General features: G+C 41.4%; 2 protein-coding genes across 2 annotated transcripts in view; both read left to right on the forward strand.

The window, feature by feature from the left end:
• The first annotated feature begins 18,446 nt into the window (after positions 1 to 18,446).
• Positions 18,447 to 20,522, forward strand: LOC131891108 (histidine-rich glycoprotein-like). Its single transcript, XM_059240615.1, has one exon. It carries the CDS (start codon positions 19,588 to 19,590, stop codon positions 20,302 to 20,304), a length of 717 nt encoding a protein of 238 aa, XP_059096598.1. The 5' UTR covers positions 18,447 to 19,587; the 3' UTR covers positions 20,305 to 20,522.
• Positions 20,523 to 20,650: 128 nt separating this feature from the next.
• LOC131891101 (probable glutamate receptor) overlaps positions 20,651 to 24,093 on the forward strand; it is a 15,105-nt gene continuing 11,662 nt past the window's right edge. The window contains exon 1 of the mRNA XM_059240607.1: positions 20,651 to 22,050. Coding sequence (XP_059096590.1) covers positions 20,951 to 22,050 — 1,100 coding nt within the window. The 5' untranslated portion in view covers positions 20,651 to 20,950. The remainder of the gene's footprint in view (positions 22,051 to 24,093) is intronic.

Consider the following 24,093-nt stretch of genomic DNA (forward strand, 5'->3'; position numbering starts at 1 on the left):
GATCCGTCATTGCAGAAGCCTCTCTACATGAACGTTCTTGGGACTGACTCTTTAGCTTGTTGTGACGGATGTTCTCTACAGTCCCTGCCTGTTCTTGCTCCTCAAACACAAAGAGGCTCTTTTGAGGCGATGGAAGAGAAGTTGGAGTGTTGGACCCGGACCGCCAATTTCCCACTAACAGTCCATTTACATAAAGCGGCTTTAATGGACGGAATGTTCACGAACAACATTGAGCGGCGAATTTAGAATCTTGAACGTTTGGAGCCGGCAGGCAAAAATTACTGTATTTTGAAAATAATGCCCTTACTTCGATTACTCCGTGGACCGGGGATCCCTTGAGAGGGGCGAGATATAGAAATGTTAGCTTTGTGATTCATTGACGGGGACAACTCCTTGCACAATGGAAGTCATAATGTTCATTCTAAGTTAAATTTCATTGTAACGGAAATACATACGCGAGCCCTTAAATAATGAAAATAAGGAGAACACGATAATTTTTCATCTCACGAAACAAATATCTACCGATCTTGGAAAAGCCTCAGGAATTTTCTCCCCTAAATTCAGTCAATCGTTATCGCCTGCCAAATTGTCAACGTTCATATGATTTACTTGAAGACAAACCTCAATCTCTGCAGTGCTTGGGTCCTACAGTTCCATATCTATCCACCTTTGGGTTGGTCTTTCGAATTTGGCTATCAACACCAAAAAAAATCCGATAAGCGGACTTAATCAGCCCTGAAATAGCCCCTGACTCGATGGTCGATAATGATACGTAGGAAAAGCCTGTTACAGAGCATTGTTCTTTGGAACAATTACGACAACACACGGTCCAGGAAAATGTTCCATCCAGAGGCTTTGGTACATTCATTGAATATGGTATGTATTTTGCAACAAACATGAAAGTGATTCACAATCATCGACCTTTATAAGCTCATGGGATGACTAGCCTGATTGGCCATTTTGTGGGAAGGAGCTTCCCATAATGCATTAAAAGTTGTCAGGGAAAAACTTATTTTATGTCAGGAATCTCTGGATCAATGGATTTTGAAGACTCAAAAAAGGGCAGAAGACATTCGTTTGAGGACTCAAGAAAATGGCGACTTAGGCAAAGTTACACGTCTGGCAACCCTTTGGCCAAAAAAGGCGTGTGTATGTACATTGTGGAGACTTGTTTCTTGTTGCCGAAGTCTTTTACAATTTTTAGATTTTTAGACGCAAGTCTCCAAAACTTCTGACGTCTAAAGGGCCAATTTTACTTTTTATTCACAATTATTTGAACTGAGTTGGAAGTCGCGCAATTCGTGAACGAGCGACCGAGCTATCTATGCTCGGGTTCATTGGTTCAATCCTAGGAATCCCAGGTCGATTCCGAAATGCCAAATCTCAACCAAGCATCCACGTCTGTATTGTTGTAATTCATGGACCATCTTGCCAAAAGACCTCCTTTCATCCGAATCATACCCTTTCAAATCATCTTACTTAGATAACGATTATTCCGGTAGCACCTTCGAATGCTTCAAAAACATAGTATTTAAAAAACACGCTTTGAAGTATCGACAATAAGTTTTTGATCTGGCACATGGACTCAGAATCCAAAATACTGAAAAGTATTTGCCAAAACGCCGGCGATCCAACTCGGTCCCATCCTCAGCCTCGCCCTCAACTTCTTAACTGAACTCCCCTGGGACTGCTTCGATCAACACTCATAGGGATCAAACTATTGACGGTGTTGATGATCACCGAGGCATCTCCATGTATTGATAGCCAATCCCAATCCGAATGTTCAAACAAAAAACACAACGATAAATCAACTACGCATAACATAATTAAAAATATGAAAGATTTAGGTGTAGTCCTCCAAAATAATGGAAAGTTCGATGAGCATATCCAGTGGAAGGTGGATAAAGCCTGTCAATTGTGTGTGGTTGGATATATCGCACGTTTAAGTTCAGAGATAGCATCACGATGCTAACTTTGTACAAGTCGATAGTTCAGCCACATCTTGAATATTCTTCGCCCATTTGGGCTCCAATGAGTTCAGCCGGTTTGCAAAGGGTCAAACAAGTCCAAAGATGTTTTACTAGGAACATCACAGTAATGAGAGAGATCTCGTTTTGGGAGAGACTAAATAAGTTGGCACTGTACAGTGTTCAGAGAAGGTACGAAATATATCTTATATTGTACGTCTTCAAAAGCATCCATGAGCTTTGTCCCAACCCAGGATTTAGGGACATTTCTAGTGACCGTCGAGGCTTAACGTGCATTTTAAGAGCACCTTCAAGTCCTCGAGAATCCAGGCCAATTCGAACAAGCAAGTCCACATCTCTTCTTTCTCGGGCCCCTTCATTGTTTAATTTGCTTCCCTCTAACATTCGTAGGGAGTACGTAGGCCTTGTTAATCAGGTTGCATCTTTCAAGTCTGACTTGGACAAATTTTGAGATAGCAATTCCAAATCAACCCTACATTCAAGGATTAGCTCGGTCTGCCAACTCAAATTCGTTGGTGGACCAAATATCATACAAAGATTTAAAGGTAATAAATAGACCAATTATAACTTTTCAGGTTAATAGTACTGAGGATTACATTCCCTGTTGCGCTTATGGTGCGTCTACGCGACAAATAATTCGGCAAATAATTAGCCATTTCACAAACATTGTTTGGGATTTCACAAGCATTTCACAAACATTTCTCGATTTGAACATGACAGCATCCTACTCAGCCCTTCGAACCAAGGTGTCCATTTTCAGCCACTACAGAACTTAACTTATTCGATCCATGATGGTTTATAACAAATAAAAATGTAGGATTGAATGATGATCGATCCATCAATCAACCAACCAACATAATGTCTATCTCCGGAATCCGGATTCATCTCCTCCCGTCCAGACAAGGGAAGTGTCGACCCCAGGCAACCCACCCACCCTGGGCCTGTCCTCGGGCTCAGCTCGGTCATGGACCCGGACCCGTCCATGGTCCCGGCCCCTTCTTTTCCATCCGTCTGTGAGCAAGACTTGAGCGAGCCAACCCAAAGCTAGATGGATGGATGGATGGATGGATGGATTCCTTGACCTCGTCCAAAGAAGACTGATCCGATTCAAGTTGGATCAGATCATCAGAGAGGTTCTTGGCCGGTTAATAGTCAGCCCTAGGCCGACACACACGCCCATAATCGGTCCTCTACGTACATACCCCCTTGAGACCCCAGCCTCCAGACCAGCCAGCCACTTTTGGCTGCTCTTTCGTCCATTTCCCGCCCGCCCATTTTAGCCATGAAAGCCAGATCAGTCGGATCTCAACGGACCGAGTCCTACCCACTCACTGACTCAATACTTTCAAGCTGCCCATGACCATCACCTTCCCTGTGAAATGCCGACTGTTGTTGTGGGCGGGTCCTTATTTGTTCTTTAAAACTGAACTCTTTTTAGTCAATGCCATCTGTAATGCTAACTGCATATAAATATCCAAATTGTCTTTATCATGTTTAATGGTCTTACTATATTTATGTTTACGTTTCTGACATGACCTTTGAACTAAATATCGTTGTCATATTTCGACCTGTACTCGGCTATTAAATAGTTTATGATACTCTTAGAGAACTGTTGCCTATTTATTAACCATTATAATGAGGTGGAAAATTGGTCGGGTTTTCGTTCCCGAACATTGGTTAATGATTTCTAGTCAAAATGAATGTCGAAAACCTTTGCAATTTTTTTTTATATTAAAAATGAATCATCAGGTGGCTTCTGGTATAGTTCATAGAACGGGGCAAAACATGCCTTCAAGTAATAATCTGTTTCAGCCAACAAATGACCGCATAGATTGAAATTGGCAAAATAAAGGACCGTTTTTGGAAAGCGACACATTCTCATCATGATAGTGCCCATCCTCAGTTTCCCTATGTTCATTATACTAACCATCTTGTTTAACGTGCATAACATAAATATTGCATGAAAGACCCGTTGGGAAATGATACGATCACTTGCAAGTTTATCTGATTAGAAATCTAAATCAAAATATTTGTCAAACCGTTTTGATTGGGTAGTTTCACGTGTAGACGGCTCAGAGATGAACTGTTTGTCAAATACCAAACATTTCCGAAATTGGTAGGCAAACTTTGTGACAGAATGTTTCTCGTGTAGACGCACCGTAAGCAACAGGTATGGCCGAGGTCTTTTGTCATCCTCCAGGGATTTATCCACAGACCATACAATGACTAGACCTCGCATAGCACGGGGGAAAATTCGAACACTTTCCTTCACCAGTTGGGACATAAATTTAGGTGTCTCATGACTTATGCTTTTTCATTTGCCAGCGTGCCGGTATTCTGACTGAGTTTGTCACTGAATGCCTTCGTTGAAGACCCGGCGATTGTGGGTCGTTGCTACTGATCAGGCAATCACCCTTCTCTTTTTGGTGTACAGATCTGCTGATGCAAAATCAATTTTTCTCTGCACTAAGGTTGGGCCAAGGCGAGATCTAGTCGTTATACGATCTGTGGATTTATCGAAAGATCCCGACCCCTGTAATACCCATGTCAGCCACTTCAACTCAATGAGAACCACCAATTGATGGAGCCAGTAACAGAGAGCTCAGTGGAAGGGGTCTCGGAATGGCAGGCGAGTAATTCTTGCGGACTTCTTCGCAAAGGGAAAGGGAACAATTTGGGGCGACCAGTCTTCTACGCAATCGCCCGCACGGGAGATTACTTTCACTCGGTTGATAAGTCAAAAAAGTACTTACGGTGCCATCGTTGATATCAGCAAGATCTTCAGTTTTATCGTGCGAGCAATACTCAATTACCACCTCCTTACCATTGGGGTTCTGATGCTAACCTAACCTAGATTCTAGAAGGCACTCAATTCTACATAGAGTCGGGTGAGGGGAAATATCTACCTTTCACGTCAAAACAACGGACTACTTCAAGGAGATCCGTGCTCTTCCTTTTTAGATATTTAATCTATTCGTCAGTTCCCTTTCCACCTCCTCCTTATTACATAAAGGATTAGAAGGGAATGCAGGCAAATCAAATATATTGATTTTTCATCGAGGTCGTTTACTCAAATGCGGGATTCTTGTATGGACAGGAAGAAATGGAACGGGTGAATATTGCATTTTCTAACGGACACCACGCCCCTTCAACAATGACCAAAGAGCCTTCAAATTTGCGATTTTTCTGTCTAGAGGTGTTCAGTTGCAGATGAAGCCAGGGTTTTCAAAACTATTACATCAGTTTTAACCACACATCATCCAAAATATTTTGTTTGGTGGAGCTCCCAGGCCCTCCCCCCCTGCCTCTTATATGATGAAAACACGCTATCAAGCCACCAAAAGTCGGCCAATGTCACTCGGGGCAGAGCGGTTAGAATTTTTGCAGAGACATAGCCGTCTTACCCTGAATGAATATTTTGATTTTTTAATTCATTTTCAATGAAAATGAATAGATTTCTCGTCTCGAACTGCTGGGATTCCAATCCCAGTAGCGATAAGGAAGTCCGCAGAAAGAAAAAATAGGTACTGGGCACTTGAACGTATCATCTTATTTTTGTCTAGCCATATGGAAATCAGTTCCAATTTTAGCTCCATAATGCCCAATCTCACTTCAAATGCCCAGACAATTGATAGGGTGCTGAAACGGCATTTACTCAAATAATGTTACGTGCTGGCGATAAGGCATAGTAAAAAGGCCGTTGCAGTTATAAGTCTTTATTGCGAGATTATTTTTCTCATTGGATCACACTAGTTTTTACAATCTTAGTAAAAAAAGTTATGACTTAGCTATTCGGACATTTAGGCAAGCGCTGGTACCAGCAAACGAACTTGCCTGCCAATGCCAGTGATGCAAAATTGGTGTTTCAAACTGGTTTTAACAAAGCTGACCTTTCCTCTTAAAGCAATGTGAATAAAGGGTTAGCTTCTCGAAGACATGTTTGAAGCTCCGAACTTGCACCACTGACACTGGTACCAGCAAACAAACGAACCTGCCAGAGCTTGCCTAATTTGGGAAGAGAATCAAACCGGGGAACTCTCATATCCAAGTAAACCATTGCACCACGTCTCTTCCATTGTAAGGGTGACATCCAAAGGCGGGATTTGAACCCATGCCCTTTGGGAAACTATGTCGCCCTCAATTGGGTACATTAAACCTATCGGGGACTTTAACCCCTCTAGTTTAGTGAGTGGACTGTATCCGTTGAGTTTTAGTTAATTGATCTTTATTTTGATGATTCGGACAAAACATGAACATTATTTTTTTCCTGTATATAATGAATAACCAACGGCTTTCCGCGTTCAAGCTTTTCCTTGGGGAGTGAGATCGGGACTTATTTCACTCCTCGAAGTTTCGTCTTAACAAAACCATCCAACCATCATAAATCCCTAGCTTGAAAGCGTAAATATTCTGGGTTCTTTCTGAGCATACTATCCTTGGGCACTGAAATATACTTTTAGGAAACATGAATTTTATTTGGCATATAAAGGGAATGAATGGCTTGGATACCAAAACCATACATAAATTAATGTTCACATGTCGGTTATTCTTCGTCTTAACCCATTTTCTAATTCTAAATCTTCGCCTTAATAAGGACATTTTCCCATTATGCACCCTAGGGAGTCCTTGAGCCCGTTACAAAGGCGGGAAGTCCGAAATGTGCAACAACAGTTTTTAAGTTTTTCGCTTGTTAGGTGCCGACAGATTTTCGAAAAGAACGTCTTTTTAAAGCCATAAAAAAGGCATCTGCCCGTTTTAGAGGGGGAGGGGCTTATAAGGGTGGACAAAAGTTACATTGACCAAAATGTATGGACAAAAAGGTGAATTGCAAAAAGTACGGAAAAATTTATCCGCAACTCAAAAATCAAAATTAATATGACGATATTCAAACCCTTACGTGAAGTTGATGGCTTGAACGTTTTACTACGACAGATTGGGCAAAGGTTATCAGTAGCAACAGGTACAAAACAGAAAAATACTAGCCTGGTATTAACAACTGAAATGTGTATTTTAACACTAGCAAATATACAGTATACAAATGAATAACGCTTGGTGTTTCTGTACATCCCTACCGTGTCTAGTAGATTTTGCAATTGCGTTACAAATTGAAAAATGAATGCCTCTATCCTATTTTTCTGCTTCTTTGCAAAATTGTCAGGCTTTCGAAAGAACAAACAGCAGCTCATTTCTTTATACAAACGCAAGATAATGGTGAGAGCAAAAGCGCTAGATTTGAAGCCTCTGGTCCAGATGTACCAAATTCAGGCCATTCTTGACATACGCAATAGACCATGTTCAAAAAGGCAATATCTTCGATATTGATTTCAGCGCTTCTTTATGCGTACTTGATTTTTGTAGGAAAGAAGATTGACTCAGGGCAGCTTAAAATAACTTTGCAACAACCGACTTTCCGGTCCCTAACCCATCCTGTCACTTTACACCTATACTATATGTACGCCCTGTACATACTGTGCTAAGTTGCCTTCAATCATTAGAACTAACAACAAGTGCTGACGTTTTTTCGTCAGCTCGGTGTGTTTTGACAGGATCGCGCGAAGGAAAGGCTCTCGAGTCTAAAGATATCCACGTTCACTGAATGTACGTAGAACCTCTAGAGGCTCGATATAGCCCAAGCGATCAAAGAGAAGAAGATACAAATGGGGGCACCATCCTCGTCTTTTCATCGCCTTTTTCTCTCTCTCTCACCCTCTCTTTCGCTCTCTCACTACGCAGTTCCATCATTCGATGATTATCACTTGATTGGTCCTTGAATCATCTCTTCCACCGATCAAAACCACGAGGGACACGGATCCGCCTCTAGAAAGAGAAAAGAGAAAGAAATAGAGACTTCCTGTTGATATGGAGGAGTGATCCAGTTCCTTTTGTGTTCTTCTGCCTCTTGAAAATCTTCTGTCTCCAGATAGCCCCTTACAAGTTAACTATCTTTTAGATACATGTGAGGCATCGGTGCGTCTTTCGTTGTACTGCTTTACCATAATGTGAGGCCCCGTCACCTCTTGACCTCAATCAAGATTCGTGCAGTGATGAATACTACAGTCACGCCCATGGTCACTCCTCCGACCTATTTACAGGTGGGTGAATACCTGTGGGCCATCGCCATGATCACCGTACCCACCATAGTGTTCGTGGGCACTGTGGGGATTTGCGTATATCTCTGCTTGGTGATGCCTTACCAGCGACACGACATCGGTCAATTGTCGCCCACGTGGGTGCCCAAATCGTCCATTGCCCAAAAGTTTGGCCCCGCGGGAACTTCCGTGAGTGCGAGCGATCGTGCGGATATGTGACCATCTGTGACCGATGGAGGAGGCCATTAAAGGCCGATGAGGCTTTCAATGCAAAACAACAAATCACCTTTCCGTTAATGGCTTTTTGGTTTCATGCTTATAATAATAAACTTTCAAACTTTAGTTAATCACCCAGTCTAGGTAGTTGTCTTGTCCCCGCTTCCTGTTTTCCTGAAGTGGATTTATTGCCAAAATTGTCCCCATGTGTATACATATTTCTATTAATATCCAGTTTACGGTTTTCTAACCTGAGCTTGGGAATGATGTCCTAACAAATTACGCCATGTTGGACAGAGTTTTGGGTCTTGCAAATATCACAGCTTTTAGGCATGCTCAAATCTTGGGTTGGTCAAGTATCATGGACCAAAAAAGCGCATTCAAAATGTAACAGGGATTCATGTAATACGTAGAATCGTCGAAGACGTACGGGTAAAATGCTTTACAGGGAATATCAAAACGATATAAATCATAAGGCTCTTTAGGTGGGTGCTTGTTAGCCAGTCAGCCAGCTTCACATGTCTTACAGTTTAATTGTTGCCTCTTCTGCCACTCAGGATGTGGTCCATGCCTGGATTTGGTCAAAGGTCATGGAAGCATTTGAACATCTCAATAAAAAAAGTTCTTTGTAATCTTAAATTTATTGATCCAAAACTATTAATGGGAGTCGATCCTAATAATAATAATAATTTTTATTGCGACTCTTGGTCATTTCAACTCGTAAAATGAATAAAAGTATATAAATATTATGCACACATATAAATGAACAGAACAATTGAAAAAAAGAAGAGGGGAGTCACAGACAGTACAGAGACAGGTGGGTCGATATAAATGATGAAAATCTTGGTTATTGCGGAGCAGTGGATCGGCCAGATTGAACAGATCCTTTTGTCAGCTCCCGTCGTTGATGGTTTTTGGCTGGGAGCCGGACAAAGGTGGGTGTCCACAAATACTCTCCCAAGGGATGTCGGGCCAGTTCAATGGCTCATACCTGCAATTCCTACTCCGTTACACCTTTCCCATCTCATTTTGTTCCATTGAGGTCATCGGAGATCAAACGGGGGATGCGTACCTTAAGTGAGGCTGAAATATTGATTTGGAAAATAATCTCATGGTAAACAGTCTCTCTCGATTTCAAAATTGGATGCTTCCGTCCACATGTTTGAAAAGTCTTGATCGGTTTAATTTGGATATGCTCCTTGTTATGTTTCATTGTTATCAATATACTTCGAAAAACAAAGTTGTCTTTTAGGCCGAAATATATTTTTTTCCCTTCAGCTTGTTATCAACAAGTACTTCCAAATATTTTACAGATACGACCACTTCTCTTGGATTTTGATGATTATCTGCTTACGTTGGTGTGTTCTCTTCCCATGGGATGGAGAAATCTACAGATTAGACGGCAATTTCCTGACTGACTTCGGTCCTCTCCTTCACAACTTTGGGTAGTCTACGCGGTTTTAAAGTGCCTAGGCACGAGGTGCTTTCAAAATGCATTCGCTTCAGATGTTTTTGATCGTTTCTTTAATAATTTAGGCGGGTAAGATTGAAGTATGGAGCTGACTTTTTTGAGCACCTTTTGCCAAATTAGATTTCCATAACTGTTGGCCTTTATTAAATCATTTCCCTAACCGTCAACCTTGTCCTTATAGATTCGCGCAATTTTCAACATCTAAATTTCTTGGAATCCAAAATCAGGCTGTTCTAAGCCCGAATGACGTCAACATGTTTAGGCAAATTGAAAATTGCCTAATTATGGCTGCTATTACCAGACGTTGAATTGACATGAATCAGAAAGTGAACGTACCATGATTTTGAAAGCATTTGGCACGTTTCCTTGAGATAATAATCGGTTCATTACGAACGCAAAAGAGAAGTGGAGTCATTACTTGCGAAGTGCAACTGCACTGTCACAACATCATAGTCTGGAGTGCTTGATTGAGAGACACCTTCAATCTTGGGGATGCTAGAAAAAAAATACGTTGGGTTGGGGATGAGAGCACGCAGGCGAATGGCTCTCCTAAGAGACTGAGAAATTCATCTGGGCGGGTCACCTCAAGGTCATTCACACGAAACGGTCCAATAGGGTGGCTGACTTGCGTTTTGAATTCGCGTGCAAGTATTTCGAAAGCTTTAGAGTTATGCTTTTCCTCCTGTACAATTCTATTGTCGTGCCATAATTGCCGATTTTCAGTTGAGGCACCCAACGGCATGGCAAATTAGATTAGACTGAATCGATAAAACATACAAAGCCTTTCTGGACTTATTTGATGGGCTTCTGAACCACGTTTAGGGCTCAATTGTGTGCCCGGAGCACTTCTAATGCCAAAGTGTGTCTTTCCTATACAATAATTGTCCAGACGCTCGTTCTTTTCCGCTACTCATAAACACGAATAATTGAACAAATGCCCTTTGGTCAGTTTATTAGGCGATTTTAGATTGCTTTAGATAGAAAGGCAATGATGACCTTTTTTAAAGAGTGCCTTCAATGGGCATGTTTAGTCATGATCTGGAAACAAGCGAAAACTGATCAAACTTATTGTTGTATTTATGCTTTATGAATTAATTGACTGATTGACCAGTTCAACTGAAGGAAAAATGTCACTTTGCGATTCCTTAAGCTAGTGCCATAATTTGTAGCGCTAAAAGTGTTCCACAAATCGCCGTGATTTCCTTGCTAAAAACGGATTTTCAAATTTTACAGTTAGGTGAAGAAAGCGCACGGCTATCATTCCCGTCTGAAATGGAGGCACTTTTCGTCCAGAGAGACCGTATTCGACATGACGGGAGTTCTCATGAGACGCGTTATTTCGAGTTTCCAAGACAATCATCGAATGTTGTTTGCTTGGTCTTATGTATGCTTGTGTTTTACTCATTCGTCAACGAATTAACACCAAGAACATGGCGGATTGAAAAAAGTGCGATTCAATTTTCTTAGATTGGTTTGTCAATGATGTTGTTTTGGTTTGGTCAATGCATTATGTAGCCTTGCACAATTATGCATTGTTTCTTGCCTGAGCATTTGGAAGCACCCAACACTTGGTAGGGGACGTTTCCAAGAGTTCGATCGAAGTTGCCTTTGTAATGTAAGCGGAACATGGGCCAGCATGTGAGATGTGAGTCACAACTTTGTCATTTAAATGTGCTGAAAATGGGGTAGTCCAAATGTACCATGACGAGTTACTTACTTTTGAGAGACACCCAAAAAATATGGAGGATGAGTTACAGCTGTGGCTCAAAACATGACATTTTTTCGTATCTCCTTAGGGCTTTTTCTACAATCCCTTTGGTGGGAACTTGAAGAAAACGTTGCCAAATGGTTGATCCTGGTCTTTGTTTTATTTTCTGCTTCACGACAGCGATATGCATTAGAGATCTTGATATTAAACTTAAGCTATGTTCCCAATTTGGTATTTCTTTCGGGGACGATCGTTCGTCGATGAAAACACCCCTTTGGCCAGCCTGGTTGGAACGAATGTTTCTTTCATTTTGGAGGCATTGGACGCCATTGTGGAGCTAGAGGAATTGATCAATTGAAGACAAGAAAGTGATATCAATGTTGCTAACCGAGTCCAGTACGTTCTTGAGAGGGTCAAGTTGAACACAAGAGACTAGGTTAGCTCCCTGGACAAAATGGAGAATGCCCAATTTTGGGCTAGAACCCTAATGAGACAATTGCTTGATATATTGTGTTCTTAAGAAACGCCAAATTTAACTCCATAAGAGGCAGCTTCGGTAAGGGAAGTTTCTAGTCTCAACTCTTGGACACCATGTTGTACTTTGAGAGTCCAATTCGCCTCCTAGGATGAAAAAACTGGAAATTTGAGCGACTAGTTTGTTCATTCGGAAATGCAGTTCAATCACATCAATCACATGTACCTCTCGAACTACAAATGTCATAAAACATGTTCCAACTTGGCCGTATAAGCAGTCAGGAAAGTCTCATCGAAGATGACATCTTAGTTGCATTTCGTGACCTCAAAGCAGGGATCAATATCTGAATGAATCCAATTGAATGTGACCGATTGTTACGGAAATGTCAAATTAAGGGCGGAATAGTCATAAATATCTCTTTATATATTTTTTGTGGCACCTTCAGCAAGTTTCTCAAACCAAATATGTGCGTGCTCCAATATGCCAATAATGAATAGCCACTTTTTGTATGCGAAACCGATCCCCCTCACCATCACGTTGGCCAGGTAAGTGTCCAACAGTGTTGGGAAGCTGACCTTTCCGGAGGTGATGTCCGGACACATGTTGTCCTTTCCGATCAAGGACTTGCTAACACGTTTTTGTCCTTGACCTGACATCCCTTCGGAGTATTGGCGGTAACGCACCTTGGTCTTGCTCACAGCCAATTTCCATCAACGACGGAAGCTGACACGGACCTGTTCAATCTGACTCACCCACGCTACTGAAATATTAAATTGATTTCTTGCGATGTTCCAAAGTCATCAGTATGGTTACAAAAGTATAAGAACTGCTAAGTGTGGAGGCATTCACCTCATATAAGACAATAGCAGCTTATGGACGGACGGGATTGGAATTCCTTTTGGGAGCATATAACGTAGTGATTTGAGTCCAAAGCCTCCTTGAAGATGTTTTGTCGTCTGACCGGGTCAAGAGGGTTTTTGAGAAACTGTGCCAAAAATACGAAGGAATGTCGGGTAAGAGACTCGTCTCCGATGTTGCCCTAGGTAGCTGATCGAAGAGAATCAGTCGGAGGCCAGAAAACCCTTCGCCAAACTTTAAAGCCGACAGTCTGTTGACGGCAACATTTTGAAGCTAGAATTTGAGGGTATATGTTTCAAAGTGAAGCAATAAAGAAATGAGGAACCAAGGATTTCATCATTTACCTCTGCCATTGAGATCGTCAGAAGTGAAGAGGAAAGCTCGAACGACGTTCGAACGTCTTCATGGGAGGTTTTGTATAGCTAGGCGTTACCTCCTGATCAGATGAATTCTCGTTGAGTGAATGCTCAATGAATTCCATTTTCATGTTCAAGCACTTGATTAAGAGGCAACGCCAAACTAAAACGTCTTCTGTTTTTCGTCTTTTTGTTTTTTCATATTCAGCCATATCTGTATAATGTTTGCACCACTATTTTTATACAACATAACTACACAATGATATAAACAAGTGTCGAAACAAAGATATTGGACCATTGATTAATCGAATTCCACTTTTTCTTCGTTTTTTTTTGAGTGGAAAACAACAAAACAAATGAAACCAAAAAAGATTGACTGATAGATTTATGCAGCAGTCCAGACAAGGTGAGAAATGATTGACGGGAGACCCGGATTGCAACGCCACTCAGAAGTCGAGTAGTTTTGTTCATGGAAGCTCTCGGTATATTCTGAAAAAGTCCTTCCAAAGTATCTCAGTTTTCTTTTAATGAATTGAAACAACGATGGGGCGAGTCCAAGAGAATTTGACTTGAATTCGGAGAAATTGGTCGTAATCAACTCAGGCTAAAGGTTTGTTGTCCGGATCTGTCAAAATCTTCAATCTATTCATTGAATTTCTATTTCTATCTTGAAGGAAGTGGAACTCATAATTTGGTTCCCAAGAGTTGAATTATATTCATTCATTAAAAGGCAAGTGTGACATATTTTGTGCTTCATAGTTCGTTATCATATGTACGTGGGTTTATTTCAGAGTGACAATTTCCAATCCCTTTACGGGTTGTAAAGAAAATGCTTTTTAGGATCACCACACGCATTGCATTCTGGCCCGGGTCAGTCAAGGAAAACAACAATTATTGACTAGCTCAATCATGTTTCCGTGACCATTTGTTGGTCTGGGTTAACTTTCTATGACATGATCGATAAGTTAAAACAACGCCTCTTTATTTATTGATCTATTTTTGTTATGGTTTAGCTTTTCACGAACAGTTCTAACCGCTACAAAGAATGGAATCCCCACTACTATTAAAATGAAAGGTTATAATTCGTCTGTTTATCACCTTTCAATTTTTATACGATATTTGGTCCACCAACGAATTTGAGTTAGCAGAGTGAGCTAGTCCTGGAATGTAGGGTTGATCTGGAATGCTATCTCAAAATTTGTCCAAGTCTGACTTGAAAGATGCCACCGGATCAACAAGGCCTACGTACTCCCTACGAATATTAAAGGGAAGCAAATTAAACAATGAAGGAGCCCGAGAAAGAAGAGATGTGGACTTGCTTGTTCGAATTGGCCTGGATTCTCGAGGACTTGAAGGTGCTCTTAAAATGCACGTTAAGCCTCGACGGTCACTAGAAAAGTCCCTAAATCCTGGGTTGGGACAAAGCTCATGGATGCTTTTGAAGACGTACAATATAAGATATATTTCGTACCTTCTCTGAACACTGCACAGTCCCAACTTATTTAGTCTCTCCCAAAACGAGATCTCTCTCATTACTGTGATGTTCCTAGTAAAACATCTTTGGACTTGTTCGACCTTTTGCAAACCTGCTGAACTCATTGGAGCCCAAATGGGCGAAGAATATTCAAGATGTGGATAAACAATCGACTTGCACTGATGATGATGAGTAAAGATCGTGATGCTATCTCAGGACTCAAATGTCCGATAACCGATTCAACCCCCAAAATCTTGTTAATTCCGATTTTAACGGATTTTACAACCGATAGCGGTGGCAAATTGAAATCATGAACCTTATCATGATTTGGAAGAATATGGGTTTGATTGTCATTGAGGATGACTCAGATCTTCGAATCATCAGATTTTTCGAATGTCTGCACGAAACAGCAAACAGCGATTTAGAAAAACCTACCTGTCAATTTTACGGGATATGTGGTAGGGAATTTGATTACGCCAATTGAGCTCCAGGGCAATTTTCTATATCTCTATTTCCATACTAACAGAAAAGCTCCACATCTTGAACTCTTTTGTTTGTAATCGATTTTTTGAAGGATTGGCTCAAGGTAAGCAAAACTAGCCTTGAAATTCGTATTAACGAGAAAATCGGGCTTGGATAACAATCTGGCAGGCTTTAACTTTCCGTGGGATGGTCAAATTTTGAAAAGTAAACGGATGCAACAACAGAAGGTAAACAAATCTTCTTAATTTGACTTATTCCTATCCTCGTCAAGTCACTCTTAGGTTGAAACGAACCATTGAAACTCAACAATATAATTTAATCCCAATTTTTTCCCCCTGAATACCAAGTATTTCCATTTCAAAGTCTGGTTTCAAGCACGTTCAAACGAGGGACACTTTGGATTATGTTTTTCCTTTATCTGGCCACGGAAGATTGCTTTATTAAAAGATAACTTTTTGAGTTGCCACGACGGATTGTGGTCCCAATCAACCTCAGTAGGAAAAAGACGTGCTCTCAACGTGGTTAAACGTATATAGTTTCCGCCAAGCAGGCATATCTAAGTCAGAATATTACTTTGACATTAACAAAACATCATACGTTGTTCCTATAATTAAAGTCCAACCATTTAGCTTGGAATCGCTTGGAATATAAAACCAGGTTCCAATGCACCGGAGGACACTCAATCCATTTTCGAGCGTGAATAGAAGTTCCACGCATGATGTTAATTTTTCTTATTCATGACTTGAACAAGGAAAAAAGGGTTAATAGCTGAAACCTGGGTTTGGGTGACCTTTTTTTGGCGTACTTAATGTTAACTTTGTAGAGAAAGGATGGTTTTTTTACGAAGTATCTAATGAAACATCCCACGAAACATACAGATTACTAGGATGCAAGCTGAGACCTGCCTTCAGCGGTTCTGAAGTCCTCCATAACTGAAGATTTTTTCAACCACTTTTGGAAGTGTGGAATCTAATCGAAGCCAAACCTGACTACATGAACCTATCTGTGCTGTCTTCAACATTCCATCTGACGCGGTCGTCACCACCATCAACAGCAACAACAACAGCAACGATTCTGAAGTTCTACTTCACTACTAGATCTACGCTTCGTAGCATAAGCCGTGTCCAGACTCGGTATTCACCTTGCATTCTCGTAGAAAATTCTCGCAGTTCTACGTACATAGTTCGACTTGGAGACCAAGATCAAGATTGAGATCGGAGTCGTTGTCTTGTCCAACTCGTTGTCATCGCATCATCATCCGCATTTGTCGTCAGTCGAGTAATTTTCTCATACAAGGAGCCTTCGAAGACAATCCTCGGAATCAACTTGACGTCAATTACTCGAGGACTAGTCGAGCAATCTCCCTGAGAAGGAAGATCGATCTTTGGCGAAGGAATGGAGAATGAGAGTAGAATATTAATTGACGACAACAGCAACGATGATGATTAGTTTCAACATTGGCGATAAAACCGTATCAAACTCGATGTTCTCACGCCATTTTGAGTATGGCTATCGAATCAACGGATCTGCTTGGCCATCAGTTTGTAACACTGATGATGATGATGATGTTTGATAACTATCCTTTTGGATTATAGTTTACGTAGATATAAAGGTAGTCTACTTAATCGCGATCAGGAAAAAGAGTTTCTTGCAGATCCTGATTGGCCGGGTGTTGAGAAACCCACTTTATTTTATTTATCAGGGCTCCTTGAACACCCTAAATTAGTTCCGAAGATAGAGCGAGAGACATTGAATTTAATGCACTTTTTAACACAGATCATTAATCTTCGGCTATGTAAAGCAACATCGCAACACCCGGGGAGATAACCAAGCCCTCCTTGATTGGACCAAAAATGATAACTAGAGGTGTAAAAAAAGTGCAAACATGAAAGTCAAAAGTGCACGTTAAAATGCAATAGAATAAGGAAATGGGGTAAATCTAAAATGATAAATCAACAAAGCAAAACCCCAAGTATTAATATCGTAATTGCATTCTTTTATCAAGAATTTTTCCAAAAAGCAGAAAATTAGAAAAATTAAGCTCGTAATATTGTTATTGAAAAGTGTTTGTCAAATCACATCGTTTTCAAAGTCACAAGTGAAGATTTAAATTCATGTTGCCCCGAAATTGTCACAAGCTTAGAAAAAAGACAAAACAGTGTTACAATTTCGTTAGTTTCCTCAAAATGAGGACTAGAAGGGCAATTATACCGACCGCTACTTCATGATGCCAAGTTGGATGCCACGAAGACGTCATCACAATTTTAAGAGTGAGGCCACGGCCTGTTATTAAGGAAAAAAGCTACATTTTTTCAAATATAATGATGGAGAAACATTTCATTTCCTTGGGAGACAAATGAACAGGAACTGTAGGTGTTCAAACAGCTTTTGCTAAATGAATCAACGGAACTTGCATCTACATTTGTTGTTTTGAATCTGATAATAAGCGGTTTTATCATGGGCTTATCAAAAACAAAAAAAAATACAAATCTGGTCTGAAATATTACTGCCAGGGAATATATTCAGAAACTAATAATCTGTTGGATTCGAAAATGGCAAGAGCAAATTTGTTTGACCAAAGGGTGCAATCACACCATTTTGCACTTTTTGATAGCTCGAATGATAACAACGTCAAAGGCAATAATGAGACCACATTGTGTTTTTTGGACATTCTCAAGTGCCCAACTGATGCCTCCGAAAAACCAACTCAGCGTCTTAAAGAGATCTGCGATCAAATCTGGAAGCTTGTTGGGGTCGCACTAAGAAGGAAGAACAAATCATTTGCTCATATTGGGGGCTGGCTCTGATGCTTTTTTAGGAGAGTAAGTGATTCTTCACACTCACATTCGAGAGCTCTAGGAACCGAATTCACCGCCATCTTTATGACTTCATTCAACAGACGAATGCGAAACCTCCTGAGCGAGCGAACGTTAAAAGATCATCACATGTTTGGACGAGAACCACGAATCACCGGTTAATTGTTGTGGATTTATCTGAGACACATATATCTTTGCAAGGACACCTCTAACAGGTTTACTAGTTTAGCTTTTACTAGCAAGGGGTCTCTCTGATCTATGTAAAGATGCACAAGTCATGCGCTCAGTAAAAAAGTTGATCAAAGAGAGCTCTCTTTGTCGTTTGTATGAATTCAAAGCCATGCACCAGATAGATATATGTTTGTGGTGTTTCAGTGACACCTACGCCAATGTCATAATGGGGTGAGTAACTAGGCTCTGTAATCTACGACTGGGATCCTTGATTAACAGGGGGACTCTTAGTTTATTTCGCTGATAAAAAGTGGGGTCAGACGAACCGAGAGCAACTAAATCATGGACAAGAACATTCTTGTAACAGTAATAAATCAATCACAGTGAGGGAGAATCTAATATGTTTGAAGTGACAAAGGTGGCGTTGAATAAGACTCTGGTGGACATTCAAAACGCAAATAAAGGATTTGAAAGGCGAGCCACACATCTACTCTAGTAGCCATGACCACAAGGCTCATTAGTTCGATTCCGCTGAGGATGAAATAATGTTAAAACACTCGGAGATGAGGACGCAAATTACCAAACACCTAGCCAACCGATTGGCATAAATACATTCATACATGGACATAAACCAGGCAAATTGTTTCAAGTGGACATTTAGTGGTTTCAACCTGTCCATCTACATATCGCTCGATTGGTCCTGGAGGGGCTTTAATGTCATTGGATTTGTGAGACCAATCCTTGCCAGCAGCGATTTTGAGGCCCCACCAAATGGCGTCATCTTTCATCTTGACTTTGAATTTCTAGACCTTGTGATGAACTGCTTGCTATGGCTTCACACGCACAAAAAGTGGATATGTGCGTATGTATATCCGTATTAACATGGTCTGGAGACATGTTGAACATGTCTACTCCATCCATCCAGCGTTTGGATGGTTGTGGTCGGCAACTAAGGAAGTTGTCATCAAAGTGTGGTCAAAAGGATCATCATGTTCGAGCAATTCGAGAATCGTGATAGTTCACTTCGGATTATGGGTGCGAGCGATCAAATGACGGGGAAAATGGGCCTGGGCAATTAAAGGCCTATTTCATTCATCCCCACCTAAGAAGTCCCTAGTTGACGACATCGGAGCTCAGTCTCTTGAGCGGGTAATTGCGCTCAGAAACAATGCCCTGACTGATGGCTTGCATCGTCAGCTTGTTTAATCAACTTTGGACATCTCAAGTGGCAAACACAGATATTAGATCTTGAATTTCCACCTCCGAGCTGTGCCGAGTCCGTCCCAAAGACAACTAGTGACGGAGTGTGAGGCTCGTCCACCCTGGACATGCAATCCAGGGTACTGTCTGTGCTCGGAATATACGTGGAACGAAGGTACCTCGGTATGGACGTACGTACATACGTCCGTTCGTACTGCATGATCGAGATCGCGAGTGACGGATGACGCTTTTCTTGCGTCAAGCATTCTCGGTCAGTATCAGATGTGCTCAAGTATAAATACGAGCAACACATCCGGAGAAGGCAACAGTTCTCGTTTTCAATTGGATTCAAAAACATCCTTGCTTCACTTGTTAATCATGCGTGCTTATCAGTTGGTGATCTTCGGCTCGGTCCTCATGGCCGCTTCCGCCGCAGGCAGTGCTTTGCCCGTGGCCGCCGACGATACCGTCGCCATTGTGCCTGACCTCGTGCCGGAGGCTAGTCAAGTTCACTACGGTTACGCCCGCCATTACGACTATGATCACGATCATAAGCATGCTCCGGCCCATGGCCACGCCCTGGGCTACAAACACGAGAAGCATTACGGATACGAGCACCATGGTAATCACGGACATGGTCACGCCTACAAGCATGGTTATGAACACGCCTACCAACCCCATCATGAACATGGCTACAAACATGAGCATGGCTATAAACATGAGCACGGTTACGAACATGAGCACGGCTATGAGCACGAGCACGGCTACAAGCACGAACACGGTTACAAGCACGAACATGGCTACGAACACAAGCCCGTTCATCATGTGGCCGATGTCCATGATCCCCACCACCATGGCTATGTCCCAGTGCACGAACCTCACCACCATGACCACGGCAAAGGATACGCTGTGGGACACGATGCCGTGGGCACCTTCAACCATCACACCGGGCCTTTCGGTCCCTTCGGATTCTACGCCAATTTCTACCACGATCTGTAGACGAGAACTGATCACATCTCGCTGCTTGTGATACACGGAGAGACGACTCATTGGATGGCTTCTCCTGTCAAAACCAATTTTTTGGCATTAACACCATGTAACATCCCCAATCCACAACAGTCAAGTCAAACTAAGCCCTATGAAAAGTATTATATTTATACACCTCAAACGGTTAACTTGCGTGCAATATTTACGGACAATAAAGCATCTACCCATAACACTAGGTCCTCATCCTTTCTAATGTGGGGATGGGTCATCTGCAAAAAAGAAAAACGATAGAGCAACCCGTCATCACCAGATATTGTACCTCTCCACTCTCAAAGATTCGAATATGGTCAGTTGATAGTTGATCTCTGACAAGAGAGGGGTTCGCGGGTTGCTTTGTTTTGGAGGGTAGAAAACAGAAGCACATCTTCCTTTTATCACAAGTTCACAACACATTCCAATGTCAGAACTAATTGACATTACTCACCTTGTTAGAAGTGTGGTGAAAGCGCGCGGTTGCTCCAGCTTCCGGTTCTTCCCAAGAAAGAAGGGGGGCTGTGGACTTACGGTGACAAGATAGCTACGATATATCATCAAAATGAACTTGATTAAGGTAAGAAGGTAGTCCATATCATCTAGTCTGGCTCGAATCTGGACAAACATGGTGTTCCTCCGACAGCTCTATTATTTTTGTTGTCTAAGTATTGCCTCAGGGCAAAAGTTCTCCTTCCAAGAAGAACTCGAGACCCAAGGACACTTGAGGGTTCTCTCCTCCGAGGGGGGAAGGATCTCACTAACCTTGATATCACTTGAGTATATGAGTCCAATCGAAACCGAATATGAATTCTTCCAGCCGGAATTGACTTTGACATGTCGTTGCCAGTGCAGTTCTCAAGACGTGTGCCCCAAAACGAGTTGTGAGTTGTGCTTCCTCATCATGGGAACCGGGTACGACTGTGTAGGGGATCAGGGATTCCAACTGTTGGATCATCACACCTTGTGTTGCCAAGCCCAAATCATTCCCGGGAACCATTCTTACCAAGCATTATTTATTGGAGAGCCAAGGCGAGTCCTCAAGCTCAGGCTCGTTCATGAGAATTCCGGCAAACTCCTAACCAACGTCACTTTTCATTTGGCGGGTCAGAATGTGGCCGCATTTCTCGAATTCGACCTCCAACTTACGGTCGATGCTATTGAGTCGCCCAAACATGACCCACCTCTAGCTCAAGTTGCCATCGTGAACCATCAAAATTCAAATCTCACTTTCTTACCACCAGAAATAATCAATCAGCCTTGGGAATGGTGCGTGGGGAAAATCGGTTGGCTTAGGAAAGTTGGAGGGAAATTCAAATTCCCAGATCAGCCTGAAATGTCCAAACACATCTATATCACACCCCAGAGTTGCAAATCAACCGATGTTAGTGCTTCTTTTGATGCTAGTGGGTTCAAGATATGGCAAAATGACGAATTTCAAGCTATTAACCTTGACGAATCTTGGTTTTGTGAGTTAGACCGGAAAATCATGACGCTAGTTTTTCGACCAAAATCACCAAAACCTATTCCCTTACGATTAACGCTTCAGAGCATGCTACGGAATTCAAGTTTGAATTTCCAAAAAGTGGAGCTGAACTCAGAATCAAGGAGTCCATCTCTGAAGTACTTGACGTTGGACTACTACAGCCCTGGTCAGCTCTTTGCTTTGGGACAATTATCTTGGTGCGTTCGTGGATTGGTGGCAGGTCTCGATGATGGCCATCTCAGGTAAGAAATTATTTTAAGTTGCCAGGACAGCGACGGATTTCAAGATGGGGGACAAAATCAAAGATTGAATAGGTCACGTTAGTGCCCTGTATTTGAAGAGTACGACAGTAAGGTCAGCGCACCATTGCGGTTGATTTTTAAACGTTCAATTCCGTTCCAAAAGAATGAGTTTACCTGGGTCCCAGATCCAAACCAAACACATTTTTGTAAATGTTTGTACTTCATGGGTTAGTTTAAAGGTTAAAGTTACTCTTCAGGCATCGTTAAAGCCAAGCACTGAAACACCAGATTCAAACTGAGTACTTTTGAACAGAAAATGTGGAAAGTGGCTCAAAAAATGATGTTTAAAACGTTCAAAGCACGTTTAACGGTGACTGGGGGGGAACAAAAACCATATATTACTCGTAGTAGAATCTAATACTTTGATCTGAAATGTTTGGTTTTGATGCGGTATGTGGGTTTTGGAACGGAATTGAAGGTTCAAAATTCAACCGCTTTGGTTTGCTGAACTCATTGCGGTTCAAACGGACTTTCAGAGTCCGATTTTGGTACTTTAGTTCCGTGATTATCAATTTGGAGCATTGTGTTACGGAATCGTCACTGCCATCCTCAACACGATGATTCATCCAAAGAACATCACGGACATTTTTTACCCTTGCCTTACATGCGTCTCGTTTTTTGATTAGATAGGAATGGATTGAGTAGGGCTCTGAATCTAGAAGGGAACAAAAGTGAGATAGGAATTTGATTTAAATTCCTTCACAAAACAATAAGTTTAACTGGGCCCCAGATCCAAATCAAACGCATTTACATAATATTCTCTGATTTTACTTGTCATATACGGCTTTAGCTACCCTTCAGGCACCCTTTAACGTACTTTTAATGTTGCAAATGCCAGTTGTTGAGCCACTTTCTATATTTCTATTTAAAAAATACCTAGTTTGAATCTGGTGTTGCTGTGATTGCAGATAAGGATGCCTGAAAAGTAACTTAAGCCTTAGAACTAACTCTTAAAGCACAAACATTTACAAAATTGTGTTTGGTTTGGATCTGGGATCCATGTAAACTCAATGTTTTGGAACAGAATTGAAGGTTCAAAATTAACTGCAGTGGTGCTCTGACCTCACTGTTGCACTCTTTTAATACAGGGCACTAGGATTGAGTGCAAAGAGAATGAAACTATGTAAGACCAATATTTAAATGAGTGAAACAGGCCAAGCTGAAATTTCTATGACATGTTGTAAAATGTGACAAGCACCATTTTTACATTTGTGAATTAACTTGAATGAAGTTTTACTCACTTCACAAACTTAGAATAGTTGATAGCTTATCAAAAATCATTTACCAATGCTACATGAACAAACATATCTAAAGACTTTTGTCTTAGGAACCAGGTGAACAAAACCCTTTTCATAAGTCCACAGGGCTTAATTGAATGGCTCTTGTACATGTACACATGTATGAAACTGAACATGCCATATTCAGCTTTAAACAAAATAATTGTCCATAATCAAGGAACAAGTTATTGACCCCTCGGTTCCTTTTAGCCTGTGGCTGATTTGGCTTGGTCTTGTTATATTGAAAGTAATAAAGGTGGGGCTTTATGAAAACTGTTGAGGCGTGCATCAAAACCATACATCCAACGTAAAGCCACGTTTTTGCAATCACGTGACTAAAGTACCAAAATCGGACTCTGAAAGTCCGTTTGACATTGCGGTACTCTTCTAAATACAGGGCCCAAGGTCACGTGAAGCAAACCTAAGTTTGAGTTAATCACTTAAGTGGGAGAAAAAAATCCAAACGAAAGCGATAGTCAAAAGCCTCCTCCATAATTGCATCCTTTTTTAAGTAAATGTCACTCCATGGCATCCGTAGATGGGCTTCAGTCATAACCAAGTAAGGCTCGTTTAAAGTTGGGAAATGGAAGTGGAATCATAAATTCCAACTTCTGCTATTCCTATCCATGTGTGTAACTTACGTTCGGATAGTTTGACACATTTTAACTACTTTCGATTCTTCTCCTTTCGTCCATCTCAACTTTTC

This window comes from Tigriopus californicus, chromosome 11 (assembly GCF_007210705.1).
Source record: "Tigriopus californicus strain San Diego chromosome 11, Tcal_SD_v2.1, whole genome shotgun sequence".
In the NCBI taxonomy this organism is placed as follows: domain Eukaryota; kingdom Metazoa; phylum Arthropoda; class Copepoda; order Harpacticoida; family Harpacticidae; genus Tigriopus; species Tigriopus californicus.